This window comes from Clarias gariepinus, chromosome 10, assembly GCF_024256425.1.
Source record: "Clarias gariepinus isolate MV-2021 ecotype Netherlands chromosome 10, CGAR_prim_01v2, whole genome shotgun sequence".
NCBI lineage: Eukaryota > Metazoa > Chordata > Actinopteri > Siluriformes > Clariidae > Clarias > Clarias gariepinus.
In genome coordinates, this window is record NC_071109.1 from 24,535,899 (window position 1) to 24,551,525 (window position 15,627).

The window sequence follows — 15,627 nt, forward strand, 5'->3', positions numbered from 1 at the left end:
TCAGTGTAAGAAATGTTTTAATGTTAACAGAGATTGACCATATTTCCCCGCAAACAATGGAAAGCAAACAACTATGAAAGAGCCGGAGGACAGGGCAACATTTTAACAAACATTCAGAAAAAAAAGTAAATGTGTAACTGACAATTAACCTAAATATTATACTTAATATTAATCCTCCAAATGCAGAGACCAAACACATGCACAACCAAACACTGTACAATACCAATTACACTCTTCCAGATTCATTTCTTCCCAGGATTACTCTGTGCTTTGGTCTTCTTCTTTTCCAAGTGTTTCTAAGAAGCAGAGCAAACAAGTTGAAGCTGAATGAATACAGGCTGCACTTGTATACTACACTGCAAAACTTGTATAATTGGACGTGCTCTTACTTTTATTATTAAAACAGAGCCATGGTGTTTTTTTTTTTTGTTTGTTTGTTTTTTTTACCATGCAACTTCACAATTGTAGGCCAATCACCAATCATTTTGTTTTTCCCTGACCACATTTTTTCAACAAAGTTAATGGTTTAGCATTATCTTTCCAAGTTTTGAAGTGTGTTTAAGGGTCCTTAACCCAGTTCCAGTAATTTGAATGTCACATGTTTTCTTTGCTTAATGCAGAGAAATTATTATAAATGACAACTTTTTATTTTTTGCCAGGCAGTGTATATGTCTATAATATAGATTCATTCTGTGTTAAAACATAAGCCATATGAAACCTTAAGTAACCTTGAGTTTCTCGTAGTGTGCCTGGCTGCTGCAGTGAACCTTTTTAGCAGTGTCTTCATTAGAGTAAAAAAGGCAGCACACTCTACAGTAGTAGCCCGTCTTTACAAACTCCACACCTGAAACAACAATGCAGTATTGTTAGTGATTAAATAGCACTACCTTTTTACTTTTCAAAATAAAAAATTGTGTCACATACACAGCCATACACAGTATAATATGCAGTGAAATGCTTATACGACTGGAGTTTAGGCATATTTTCACCTGTTAATGTGTTTCCGTGTTTTACGTCAGAGTAAAACTGACTTTTGGCTTATTTGCTTTTCTGAATATTTTACATTTTAGCCTATATTTTGTATAAATAATTTAAGTCAATTCCAATTCCATTCCAAAAGTTGTACTACTACTAGTTGTAAAAAAAAAAAAAGGTTCAAAGGGTACAAACATGCAATGCACTTCAGTTAATCCATAATTAGTTTGCAATTGACTCTAAAGTAATTACTTACCCACTGGTACGTTTGGCTCATACGGCCCAAGACCATCTTTGGTAGTTTTAGGCTTTTTCCCAGACTCGGCTGGAGGCGCAGGAGCTTCAGTCGGCTCTTGGCTCTTCTCAGATACAGCAGAGGATGCAACAGATGACGACTCAGTAGGAGGAACATTGATGTCGCTCTCAACCTTCTGCTCAAAGCAGAGCAATAAAAGTTAAAAGTAAAATTAGGAGAAATATAAACTATTTCCAACACATACAGACATGAATACGAAAAAGAAAGACAATGAAAACTGAGCAGGGGTTCGAGTTCCACAATAAGTTTTTTTTTTTGCTGTATCACTGTTGCGTTTCTTTCGTTTTTATTATTACTATTAATGTTTCTTCTACTACTGAAAAATGGCTATTCTGAGTTTTTTATGAAATTCCTACAGTTTAAAATGTACTTTAAGGTCTACCTTCAAAGTCAGTGTCTCCTTGTTTGACATACAGGAGGAAAAAAAAAAAAAGCGGAAAAGACGCCAGGAAAAAAAAAAGTCTGGTTAATCATTGGGGACAATTTCCAAATATCTTAACGCATCAAGATCATCTGTAAAAACACCATGGACCAAAGACATAATACTACTCAACAAGGAGGCACATACTTTCTTGTAGAGATAAATGTACTTTGTTATAAAAAGTACAAATTAGTCCCAGAACAAAAGGAAAGTATCTTGTGAAGACACTGGAGGAAACGGGTACAAAAGTATCTATATCGACAAAATCCAAAAGAAAGATGCCACTACTCCAAAAATCACCATAAAAAGCCAAACTATAGTTTGCAGCTGCACATGGGGATATACATTTTTTGGAGAAATGTCCTTTGTCTAAGGAATCAAACATTAACTGTTTAGCCATAATGACCATGTCTGAAGGAAAAGGAGAGGCTACATGAGCCATTTGACCCATGTAAAGGCAATGCTACGCAATAGTAACTAAGTGCGGTCTAAACTTCTGACCCACTGAAAATGTGAAGAATTTAAGGATTAATGCCAGGATTTGTGAAACACACGGAGTTATGAAATCCAAAATGTATTTGGATAAGGTGTATGTAAATTTCCAACTTTTTTTGCGCATAAAAACGAGAGTGTAATAAATTTACCTTGAGGTTGTTCGTCACTCTCTCAGTGTTCCATTCCTCTTTAGGCTGATCAACAGCATCTTCGATGTTCTCTGAAGTATTGGGTTGTGCAGTTATATTGCTCGTACTTTCTTCTTTAGGGGATTTAGATTCTTTATCGCTTTGCTTCATACACGAAACCGGAAACAGATGATCTTGGCATGTGATCACATCCTCTGAAGATTCCTTAAAATAAAAAAAAATCTGTATGGTTGTCTGCATGTGTGCACATACAGTATATGCATATACAGTGCCATGCAAAAGTATACATACCCCTTGAACCTTTTAGCATTTTGTCACGTTTCAACCGCAAATGTTTTTTTTATTGTGATTTCATGTGATAGATCAACAAAAAGTGGCACATTATTGTGGTTGGAAGGAAAAATGTTGAATGGTTTTCAAAAAATTTTCCCCAAAAAAACAGAAAAAATGCATTTGTAGAACCACGTTTCACAATTAAAATTGCAAGTCTTTTGATATATGTCTCTACCAGCTTAGCACATCTAGGGAGTGAAATTTTTATTTATTCTTTTTTGCAACTAGCTTTAGTTCAATCAAACTGGATGGAGAGTGTATGTGAACAGAAATGTTCATGTCTTGCCACAGATTCTCAATTAGATTTAGGTCTGGACTTTGACTTGACCATTTGTACAAATAGTGATGCTTTGATCTAAATCATTCCATTGTAACTCTGGCTGTATTTTTAGGTTCACTGTCCTGCTGAAAGGTGAACCTCCACCGAGTCTCAAGTCTTTTGTAGACTCTAATAGGTTTTATTCTAAGATTGCACTGTATTTGGCTCCATTTATCATCTTCCCATCAACTCTGACCAGCTTCTTTGCCCCTGTTGCAAACTGCCAATGGGACTTATGGCCTTCTTCCAACAATGGTCAGATTTGTGGAGTGCACGACTAATATTTGTCCTGTGGACAGATTCTCCAAATAAATAACCCACTTGAACTGTGGATCCTTGCTACTCTTCCAGGTGGACTCTATTTAATAATTAGGTGACTTCTTTAGGTGATTCTCACTTACTCACTCATCTTCTATACCACTTTATACTGCATTCAGGGTCGCAGGGACCTGGAGCCTATCCCAGGGGGCTTAGGGGATGAGGCAGGGTACACCCTGGACAGGGTGCCAATCCATCGCAGGGCATACACACATACACACAGTACGGGCAATTAGGGAACGCCAATTAGCCTAACCTGCATATCTTTGGATTGTGGGAGGAAACCGGAGTACCCAGAGGAAACCCACCAAGCACGGGGAGAACATGCAAACTCCATGCACACAGAGATGGGAATTGTGCCTGGCTGGAAATCGAACCCGGCTCTGGAGGTGCAAGGCGACAGTACTAACCATTACCCTGTAGGTGATTCGTTCCACTGAATTTTAGTTAGAGGTATTAAAGCAAGAGTGGCGGAATACAAAAACAGAAAAACTAAATAGAAAATACCAAGACTAACCTCAGTTGCTGGAAATGAGGCCTTTGGTATATTTAATTCTGAAAGACCAATTATAAAAGTCTAGTTATTTACAAGTCCATACAGAAGCTCTACCTTAAAAGACAAAGAATAAGAAAAAACTAAAAGAAAAAAGCTGTGTTCTAACAGGTGTAAAGACCTTGACAATCTGAATTTCCTTCTGTGAATTCATCCAAGGTCACACAATTTTCAAGAATATCGGGGAAATCATGGTCCTTCTGTGGGGGAAAATGTAAGTTTAAAACCTGTAAAAATTATATATATATATATATATATATATACTGTATATATATATAGTATACACACACACAGGTGAAAATTTTGAATATCGTGCAAAAGTTCATTTATTTCAGTAATGCAACTTAAGAGGTGAAACTAATATATGAGATATATGAAACTCATTACATGTGAAGCAAGATAGTTCAACCTGTAATTTGTCATAATTGAGATGATTATGGCTTAACGCTCATGAAAACCCCAAGTCCACAATTTTAGAAAATTATAATATTACATGCATTTAATAAAACAGGGATATTACATAGAACATATCACACCTCTGAAAAGTACAAGTACGCATATGTACTTAGTACTTGGTTTGGGGCCCTTTTGCAGCAATTACTGCCTTAATGTGGCGTGGCATGGAAGCTATCAGCCTGTGGCACTGCTGAGGTGTTATGGAAGACCAGGATGCTTTAATGAAAACCAAGTTTTGGTGATTTTAAAGTGCTCCAAAACCCTGGACTTAATGAAGGGCAGTGGACCAATACCAGCAGATGACATGGCTCCCCAAATCAACACAGACTGTGGAAACTTCAGACTCTGGGTCCTTTGTTTCCAAATGAGGTGCAAAAGTTGTTCTCATCAAAAAAAAGTGGACTTTGGACCACTGAGCAACAGACCAGTTCTTTTTTTCTTTAGCCCAGGTAAGACGCTTCTGACGTTGTTTGTTGTTCAGGAGCGGCTTGACAAAAGGAATATGACATTTGAAGCCCATGCCCAGGATCCATCTGTGTGTGGTGGCTTTTGATGCACCAACTCCAGCCTCAGTCCACTCCTTGTGAAAGTCCCCAATACTTTTAAATGGCCTTTTCTCAACAATCCTGTTCAGGCTGTGGTCATCCCTACTGCTTGTGCTCCTTTTTCTTCCACACGTTTCCCTTCCACATAACTTTCTATTAATGTGCTTTGATACAGCCTTTGCAGGCATTATGGCTTAATTAGCTGATTAGAGTTTGACACTTGGAGCCTAGAATAGAATATTTTCACAATATTAAAATTTTCTGAGATTTTTGAGAACTGACTTTGCATGTAAAATGTAAGTCTCTCTCATATATTAGTTTCACCTTTTAAGCTGCATTACTGAAATAAACTTTTGCATGATATTCTAATTTTGAGTTTCATCTGTGTGTGTTTTATATATATATATATATATATATATATATACTTTTTTGCTCCACTATATATCCACAAATAAATTCTTAAAAAATCCTACAATGTGATTTTCTGAATTTTGTCACTCATATTTGAGGTATAACTACGATGAAAATTACAGGCCTCAACTTGCACAATTGGTGGCTGACTAAATACTTTTTTGCCCCACTGTAGTTCAAGTACCTCATTTATTTCGTGATCTTGTTTTTCTTCAATCTTTTGCCCCTCCTTCAGACAGTTTGATGCTTCTGACGTATCAGCATTTGGAGAATCTTCTCCAGGCTTTACTGCATGAACATCTGTTATATCCATTGGTTCTGACAGTAAATAATCCTGGTGAGTTTTTCTGCGCTTATATTCATCAATGACACATACCAGTTCTTCACCATCATTTGCTATCACCTTGAGCTCTTCAAGGTCATTGTCTGAATCTGAATTGTTGCTCATGCTTCCTTTTTCTTTCATCTCTTTTCTGTCTTTTATTTGGCGACTTCCAGATGAGGGGACTCTCTCTGACGAGCGTCTTTTTTGGGGGCTATATGGAGTTCTCTCTGATGAATGTTTTCTCTTAGGGCTAGAACGGGTCGTCTCTGAGGAACGTCTTCTCCCGGGACTTAGGGAGTCCCTTTGAGTGCTGTGCCTGCCTGGGCTAGAGCTCCTTTGGGTGTGAGTGCGTCTGGATTGTGTAATGTCATTACCTTCTGCATTTCTGGGCCATAAGCAAGGAAAGAATACTACATTATACAAATTGAAGACAACTGACAAACACACTATGCTGGAAGATACAAAATGTATGAAGCCTCATATTCACGTAAATGCATAAAAACTACGTACCTCAGTGAGTTATATTCACAAGAGAAGGTGACTTGAATTAATTTGCCTTTTAATTTCAGCTGATTGGCCGAGTAGTGTTCAACAAATTTCTTGGCTTCTTCTAAAGAACTCATTTCCACAAAACCCTGTGAAACAGTTGAAGCGTTAGAAAGCTCAAGTAAAGTTTCGCTTAAGCACTGCAGTTATGAAATAACAGGCAAAATATTTTCCTTTTCAGAATAAAATTATTTCATAATCAGATGTTATTTTAAGGGATAATAACATTTAAATGAACAGTAGCATGTTAATGTGCTACGTAAATTACTGTTTTAACAGTGAGTGCTAAACATGTTGCTTGCTCATCAATTGTGTTCATACTGATAAATGCATTTTCAAACTAATTTTTAAACAAATATTTAACATATACAAATGCAAATGGTACCCGGTTTGGCAGAAACAACGATTTTCTGACGGTTCCAAATCGTTTAGCAATGGCAGTCAACTCTGCAGTGACACCCTCCCCAGTGGGCAATGGTGCAAAGCTCACAACTCGAGAAATCGGCTAAAAAAACAAAAACAAATGACCTGTGTTCACATGCAAATGTAAATTATTTAAAGGCATACAAAATGATAAATTCAAAGTAGAGGTGGCAACATAGAACCTACTTTATCCTTCACTTGTGACGTTTTTATTTCTGAGGTTCCATCTTGTATGAGATACAACACAATTACTACATGATAGTATGGGGAAGCTAAATTTTTTTAAATGCTTGGAAAAAGATGAGGACGTTTACCTCTTACGTCATTGGAGGGCTCACCATCATTTCTAACAAATGACAAAGAATGACATTACAATATAAATAAGTGTATTTTAAAACTTGGTATATTAAAAGAACTTGCAATTCTTGAACAGATCAGTTTACCTTCTAGAAGATTGAACAGTTCCATCCCACTCTGGGTACCTACACGAATGTAATCAGGTTTATATACACTTCTATAAACACTATACATATAAAAAGGGGCTCAGGTAGTTTAGATGTTAAGGCATTGGACTATTGATTAGAAAATCCCACCACCAAGTTGCCACTGTTGAGCCCTTGAACAAGGCGCTTAACCCTCAACTGCTAAGGTGTATAATAAGATATTTTTAAAAGATTGCTCTGGAATAGAATACTCTGTAACCCAGTCACTAATCAGGTAAATATCTGGAGCCAGTAAGTCGAATCTGTCGAGTCCAGTCGTCTCTAAACATATCTTATTTATTAAGAGAAAATAAATATACCTACAAATCATGTATAAAAAATATTAATTTTTAAGTATAATATGTAAAAGCCATTTTTGAGCTAAAGACAAATTTAAACATCATACCAGTACATCCACAAATAGCATTACTGAATTGGATGACTTACTTTCCCATAAGGTCAAGCTGGCTCTTAGCATGCTGACCACCGGTAATATGAGCAGACCAGTCCTACAAAAAAAAAAAATAATAAAAAATACATTGCAAACATCAGGTTGCACAAAATATAGCAATGTTTATTATATTGGCATGAAACTTGAAGAAAAATGTATGTCTTTAGGAACATGAACTACGGTCAGGCAGGTTTGGACGATTTTTATAAGTTATACAGTAATTATCTTAAATTAGTTTTATCATCTTAATCATTTAAGTGTGACAAAAATGGCAACAAAAAAAGAATAAAAAATTTCATATTTTTTACAGCACTGTATGTGAACTTCTGACTTCAACTGGACATTTGTGTATCGCGTGACATTTATTTGTGAAATTTGATACCGATCTTACTCCATACTTTCTAAGGTTATCTGCTTTGAATTAAGAGATTGCATACCTTTTCAGAAAAGACAGCGATGTGGCAGAGAGTACACAAGTAAGGAAAAACTGGGGGAACGATGCCATTGAAGTCAGAGGCCTCTGTCCTTGTTGGAACCTTAAAACCTTCTAAAACTGAAATAAATACAATGGAAACCCGGTGACTGGTACAATAACAAACTGTGTATTTACATACTTATGTAACCATTGTATTTATTTGACAGCACTGAGCAGCTCCTTCAGTGGCAGGCTGCTGCACCCACGATTTGGGAAGGAGAGATTCCGCAAGTCTTTTTTAAATTGACTGCTGTCAGACTGTACAACTTAGACTCTGACCACATACGCACATGCAAACGCACAAACGAACAAACACACACATCAAATACACCATTGTAGTTATGTGCAATATTATAAAGGAACATTTTAAACTTTATAGTGATGTGCAATATCTCCAGTCATGTGCAATACTATGCTGAAACGTGCAATTTTTCTTTCTGTCTCTGGGAACCACCATAACTGGGCAAAGTGCAATTAAAACATTTAGAATATTACTGTAAATGCCTGTCATTCACTCTCTGTATGTATACATATATTCATTGAGTACAAACATATTACTTAGTCAACTGTGTTTACTTATAGTCTAAATATATATTTATGTAAATATTTTTTACTACACAGATGTCCATATTTTATAGCCAGAGTGTATAGTATACATTTATACAGTTAGTATTTGTTATTTTATTTGATTTCCCCTATTTTTATCTTATTTTACTTTATACTGTTGTTTCTTAATTTTTAACTTTGTACTGTCCACTTGCTGCCGTTACGAAACAAATTTCCCACTTGTGGGACTAATAAAGGTTTATCTTATCTTATCTTATCTTTGAAGGGTATGAATACTAAACGTCTTTATTGCTCTTTATTTTAAAATGACACAAACAACAGATAAAATTGGTTAATAATGATATACAAAAACTAGTCTGGAAACAACACTAGAGTTTTTTAGTCTGTTTCAACACCATCACAGCATGAGATTATATGATGTTTTAATAAGTTCAAAAAGGGGTAGAGACTTTTACCTTCTGGGCTTTCATTCCTGAAAAAAATAAGGATATTACATTAGGGATAGAATATAAAAACAACTGAGGCAAAAAACAAAGGGAGAAATGCATAGTGCAAATAGAAATTATTTTGTTAATGACTACGATATTAATAAATGGAGCAGATAGCTATATTAATTCATGAATAACTTTTGACCTTTACACATAGCTTTAAATCAGTGCCATTTTTTGTAAATTTAGTGAAATCTGATTTTTTTTTTTCTGGTCACATCAGTGAAAAACAACTTAACTGTGATTAAAGTTCTTTTACATTTTTTTTTTACCTTCTTGTAGATCCAATAGTCCCTGCCCATTTTGGGTACCTACAAATAAATAATCATAATTAATTCAGCAACAATGTGCAAGTCGTTCAAGTTACATCTTTGGATTATGCACTGCTTATGATTATGTAATGCTCGACAATTATTTTATACACATAGCAATATAAAAATGTAGAAAAAAAAGGTAATTTTTACTCTTCTAACTGTAAATAAAACTGTTATTTTGTACAATTCTACCAGTTTGAATTGAAAGCATACATTCATAAACTCTGTTCATGTTCATGTGATCATGTTATTAAAACTATGTAGGGTAATGTAACATAAACAACACAGCTTTCACAGCTGAAGTAACACACTTACTTTTTTTCAAGTAGACGCTGACCTTTAGCATGCTCAGTACCTCGAACATGAAAAAGCCACTCCTACGAAAAAGTGGCAGGAAACAAAAATACATCCACATTGTACAGAATTAGACGAACAGCTTTAAAGTATACAGTACAATAAATCTAACTCACAGCTTGTTCCAGACTATTAGTCTAATCATGGAAATTAATAAAACCTAATTTGAGAACGACGCTAAAATGAAACTCAAAGTTAAATAAAACTCAAAAAGTCATACATCCTTTCAATCACCAACACAATATTTTTGCCAATAGAAATAAAATAATAATATGAAATAAAAAAATATGAAAAATATGGAGGGATACAAAATATATATAATAAAGTTAAACCTAAAAGAAAAAAATACATGCATGCTAAAAATTATAAAAATTGAAAGAGGGCCTATAATGAAAAAAAAAAAACTACATTTACAATCATTCAGATTCACTACATTCATATCATTCAAATGTATTAATATCATTGTTTAAAAAATAATAATAAAAAATTCAAAAAACCATTCAATGTGATTGAATTAAAACAATTTTGCAAAGAAGAGTGGGCCAAAATTCCTCCACAGCGATGTGAAAGATCCATTGTCACTTTTCACAAATGGTTGCTTAAAGTTGTTGCCGCCAATATATAATTAAAAAAGAAATAATGGCCAGATATTGTTTATTTAAAACAGAAATGTTCTGACAGCTAAACTTTATCAAAATGTTATGTGTGTGTGCTAAAGATTTCACATTAAACTGCTTTCTCAACAAGGGACAGTTCAAAACTGGATTCATGTACAGTAAATACTAAAGCTCAAAAGTGGATTCATGGCAACTCTCTGGGGATTAAATATCTGATGATATTTCAGCTCAAACATTTAACAAGACATTTAAATCGTTTAAAAGGAAATATATGCAAAGTTTAAATTGCAAATGGATGTAAGCATTACATAAAATGAAAAATAAATAAATAAAAACCTCATGGACTGCAGTACAGATATTACATTTTGGCATTTGAAAGATGCTCTTATCCAGAGGCACTTACATAAGTAAGTTCCTTTTACAGCAACCAGGGTTTATTAACTTACCAGAGTGTTCAAAGTTGATGCTAATTTACATCTTTAGCTGGTTTGGAGGCAATGATAGTGGTATGAAAACTCAAGAAACTACTTACCTTTGTATTACGGACAGTAACGTCACAGAGACAACACATATGAGGATAAGCCGGAGGAATTTTGCAATTGAAGTCTGAGGACTCTTTTCTAGTAGGCGTGGAAACTGGTGGTTCTAATTTCAGAGAAAGCAAAGGCTTCGGTCTGACATCATTAAAAGAGCGTGACGGGACATCTGTGGTACTGTAATATGAGTCATTGTAATTGGGGACGCTGTAGTCTGGAAACCTGCTGCTTTCACTGCTGGTTAAAGTACTTGTTCGTCTAGGATTTCCCCAGAAGTCTTGCCGGGTTTGAATTTGCTCAGGACGACGAGAGTGCACTGAGTGTGCTGACCGATCAATGGGATACTCAACAGGTTTATAGTGGCTGCTACCCTCTCTTGCTCGAGTCGGGGTATCGTCAAGTGGCTGACTTATGCCAGGCCTAGACGATGAGGACGTTGCACCGGACAATTTACGTTCTTTGATCTGTAAAAGCAGTGTAGAAAGTGTCTCGACAGTGAAGAGATGCTCAGGAAGTTCTGCAAGGTGGGCAATGTCGCTCGAGTCCAGTCCACAGCTTTGAAGAAATGACAAAGCAGTCCCCGGTAAGTGGAAAGAAGAGTCCCCAGTTCTGTTGGAAGATGTCATAGAGTACGTTTGCTCCCGAGATGGAGCTCTAACTCTTGGTTGGTACGTATTGGACTGTCTCTGGTATGAATTTGCATACATGTCTTGATGCGACAGAAAGTCATCCCCTGTGTTCGTGTAGGGATATTTCTGAGACATGCTGCAGGTATCCAGATGAAAAAAAAATTACAGACAGAGCAACTAAGCAGCAAGCTTAAGCAAGAGGAGTTGACGCTGGGCGAGATGCAGATTATAATTCACCTGTCGATAAAGGTTGTAGATAAGAAGATAATCATGCACTCAAGGTCCTTCTCGTAGCCAAGTAACAAGACAACATATTCAGACTTACCTCCAAATTTCAACGCAACATAATCATTCAGATGCTGGCGCATTGTGCAATCATGTCAGACCAACCATCACACAGGGATTTTGTAATGGGTTGTTGATAAGTGCGAGGCTAGCTAGACACTGTTTCCTGTTCTGGAAGACATTTTTAAGGCAAGTATGTATTTAGTAAAGATCTGCAAGGCCTTCTTTTTCCTGGTCTGTAAATGGATTAATGTTAGTTCTCATAATAAAAAGTGGTGGACTAGACCCTCTCATCCAAACATATCAACCAGATTGGAACACATTCTTCTTGTGAAACAAATAAATAGCAGGAAGAATAACATTAGAGGCTACTGTTTAACATACAAGGCCATCAGAGACTGTCTACCTGGCTGGTTAATTCATTAGATAGATCTAGCAACATGTCGGGTGGATCTTACCATTACAAGTCACATGACTTGCACAAATACCTTATTTGCACTGCAACCAAGCAAAAGCCACACCTGATATTCTATTGAAAGCCAAGAATGGCTAAATAAACGGGTGGAATCAGTTCTGCTCAAGGATCCGGATTGACACACCATAAGTAGAGTGTCAAAAAATCACTAAAAGAATCATTTCATGAGTAAATTATTTTCACACATACTAAGAACATTTTTGAATTAGGCACATTAAATTGTTCAATGTTCATGAACAATTGTGTTCACACCGATCAAAATGAATCAGACTTTTGAGTCAAGTGTTCTCAGAAACGATGTAAAAAAAACGCCCCACAATTCATTATTACTTAAGATTTTACTATTATTATTTAAAATAAATGGACTGTCGTTTGCAGGAATAAAATGCATCAAAGATTAAATACATCAGTGGGAACAGTAAAGGCATAATTTATTCTATATTTTGTTTACTAGAATTATAAAATAGGTTAGTCATTACAAGTGTGCAGTTAACGTCTGCTGCATTAGAATTTATTTGACCACTTACTTTCTTTTAATGATTTAGGCTTTTGTGTAGAGTTTGCACAAACATCAAAGACATACTGCACTAGTGTGGCAAATCACGTATCACCACACTGACCGCACAATCTAGGATTTTATTTAAATAGAATTTTTATGTTTATAATAGAGATGAGTGGCCGATCGACAAGTGACCAGAATTGGCTGGTTTTCAGTTTGATTGGCTGTGACCGGTAATCGGCCGATCAGCCTCAGATATAACCAGACAAGCGTTAAAAAGCCACTGATCTGCCATTTTCTCCAAACTCTGTGAGAAAATTAGTCTCAAACCCATTCATTATACACACAACAGTCTCAAAACACAGCGAGTGCCAATTAGTCAACTGACAGAGATACGAGCTGCTCAGTTAAATGTACCTCTTGTATTTGAAGTTTGTATTGTTTAAATGCTGCACTCGGTTTTTAAGCGAAAAAACGAATGTTATATGGAAATAGCTATATTTAATTAATCATTCAAATGTTTAAAATTGGTGGAAATGTTATATCGAATTTGGATATTTCTAAAATCGTGATACTTGGGCACCTGGGGATCGTGATAATATCGTATCGGGAGGTGAGTGCTGACTCCCATCCGTATCGAACAGTACATTTTCAGCCATAGGATAAATTAATCTACTAACAGTGGACTGCACCGGACCAAACAACTCGGTAGCTGTTCATTGCGCGTTCCGCTATTAGTGGACTAACCGCGTCCGCCATCTTGTTTCTGTGTCGCCTATTTCCGTTTAAAACGTCTCGCGAGCGCGCCAGGATAATGGCATTCATTAAAAGCATTAATAAACTATTATTTAAATAGTCACATCGAAAATGTGACAAAAATTTTACAAGCATAGAGTTATCTCTAATGGTCCCGCCGGTACACTACATAGCTGTTTACTTCTTACACTTCTGACTGAAAGCCCTTGTTTAGTTTCATATGCACCCGTGTTAGCCTGCACAGACACTGACCTATCAATAAAGACTAACAAATTCTAACATAAAATAAATATAACATACCTTTTATAAAATTAGTGAATATTGCGTAGCAAGACAGCAAAGGGAAAGGATATTTCGCAGACCGGAGAAACACGGAACACGAGGCAAAGTAAAAGTCCCTCTGTCTCCCTCAGGAGTAAAAAAAATGCATAAAACACCCTAAAAATCATTTCAGCGGGTTTAACTAGCACAAAGCTGACACTTTAGATTTTATTTTATAACAAATTCACCTTTATGTTATCAATTTACAGCAGTTATTACATTTTTAGACACATCAGGTAAATACTGCTGTGACACTTTTGACAGCAAGACACAACACGCTTCACGCCCACCACACACACCGAAAGCTAATTACACTATGTAACCTTGGAGACTGAAAAAAAAATGTTTTTTGTAGTATTCTCGTGCTATCCTGTTTTATAATATGTTTAAATTTAATTCTAGAATTTTAAAAAAAATTTAAATATATTGGCACACCAAGCACGGGTTGGAACATGAAAACTCCACACACAAACAAGAAATAATAAGGCCAATGCCATGCCTAGTTGATGTAAGTTTCTTGGCAGAAAAAAAAAAAATTATACTCTTTATTGAAAACTATGTTTTTTCGTGTAAATCGAAGCATTCCTATGCCCAGATATTTCCAGCTTTAAATGGTAATCTTAACCCCATAGATGATTTTTTTTTTTTACATAAAATTACCCACTATGTGAAGAAGGCAAGACAATGTAATTTCCTGGACAATAATTTGCTGGGAAACCTTCAGACCTGCTTTCCACAAACATTACTTTGACACATACCGCCTACCCAAACATATTTGCACACCAAGTACAGTTGTGTTCAAAATAATAGCAGTGTGTTGAAAAAAGTGAGTAAAGCTCCATATTCATATAATAACTTTTAATTATAATAATTTTAAAACACATAAATGCATTGGACACCCTGCAAATTCTATTCTGAATCACAAGATAAAAAAAAAAAAAAATCGCTAAATGTATTATTAGTTTAATGTAAGTGAAGAAAAACAAATATTAGTCTATTTAAAAAAAAATAGCAGTGTGGAGTTCAATTGGAGAGGTAAATTATTCTGTGAAAAACAGGTGTCAAACAAGTTCCCCTTATTTATGGATAAATGCAAAAAAGGTTGTCCTGTGCATTTTCCTCTAAAAATCAGAGTAAAACGGGTTGTCCAGACATTGTTCAGAAGAACAGCATGCTTTGGTTCAAAAGTTGATTAGAGATTAAAAAAAACATACAAAGAACTGCAGAAAATTATAGGCTGCTCTGCAAAAATTATACCAAATCATTTTTAAGCTTTAAAATGGAGACCAAAACCAGAAAGACGTGACGTTTGTGGACTGATAAAAGCAAGATTGTTCTTTTTGGGTCTAGAGGCAGCAGACAGTTTGTCAGGCGACCCCCAAACGCTGAACTCAAGCCACAGTACACTGTGAAGACAGTAAAGACTGAAGGCACAAGCATCATGATATGGTAATGCTTCTCGTACTATGGTGTTGGGCCTATTTCGGGGATCATGGATACATTTAAGTACATCAGAATACTTAGAGAGGTCACATTGGCTTATGCCGAAGTGGAAATGCCCTTGAAATGGGTGTTTTAACAAGACAACGACCCCAAACACACCAGTAAGCGAGCAGCATCTTGGTTCCAGACCAACAAGATTGACGTTATGGAGTGGCCAGCCCAATCTCCAGACCTTAATCCAATAGAAAATTTGTGGGCCGACATTCAAAATGCTGTTTCTGAGGCAAAACCAAGAAATGCAGAGGAATTGTGGCATGTAGTACAATTGTCACAGATGTGAAGCAGTTGTT

General features: G+C 35.9%; 1 protein-coding gene across 4 annotated transcripts; it reads right to left on the bottom strand.

Moving 5' to 3' along the window:
- On the bottom strand, window positions 1-13,924 carry LOC128532236 (matrin-3-like). Of its 4 annotated transcripts, XM_053506471.1 has the most exons (20): window positions 13,814-13,924; window positions 11,824-11,954; window positions 10,866-11,735; window positions 9,678-9,739; window positions 9,321-9,359; window positions 9,016-9,032; window positions 7,956-8,071; window positions 7,515-7,576; window positions 7,029-7,067; window positions 6,900-6,931; window positions 6,772-6,812; window positions 6,548-6,667; window positions 6,127-6,251; window positions 5,476-6,001; window positions 4,001-4,079; window positions 3,844-3,881; window positions 2,357-2,560; window positions 1,232-1,406; window positions 729-844; window positions 1-296 (listed from the first exon to the last, which is right to left on the bottom strand). In XM_053506471.1, exons 3-20 carry the CDS (start codon window positions 11,631-11,633, stop codon window positions 243-245), a joined length of 2,613 nt encoding a protein of 870 aa, XP_053362446.1. In that variant the 5' UTR covers window positions 11,634-11,735; window positions 11,824-11,954; window positions 13,814-13,924; the 3' UTR covers window positions 1-242. The 4 variants fall into 4 exon arrangements, with proteins under 4 accessions (XP_053362446.1, XP_053362445.1, XP_053362447.1 ...); XM_053506470.1 differs by having other exon boundaries at window positions 10,866-11,954; XM_053506472.1 differs by lacking the exon at window positions 13,814-13,924 and having other exon boundaries at window positions 10,866-13,696.
- Between the last annotated feature and the right edge of the window lie 1,703 nt (window positions 13,925-15,627).

Bases quoted from the DNA above. Each gene is read 5' to 3' on its own strand.
- LOC128532236 (XM_053506471.1), bottom strand. From the start codon at position 11,633: ATGTCTCAGAAATATCCCTACACGAACACAGGGGATGACTTTCTGTCG. The intron at 7,068-7,514 runs GTAAGTCATCCA...ACATTCGTGTAG, and splicing joins CAGCTTGACCTTATGGGAAA to GTACCCAGAGTGGGATGGAA. The intron at 3,882-4,000 runs GTCTTTACACCT...TTGGTCTTTCAG, and splicing joins AGGAAATTCAGATTGTCAAG to AATTAAATATACCAAAGGCC.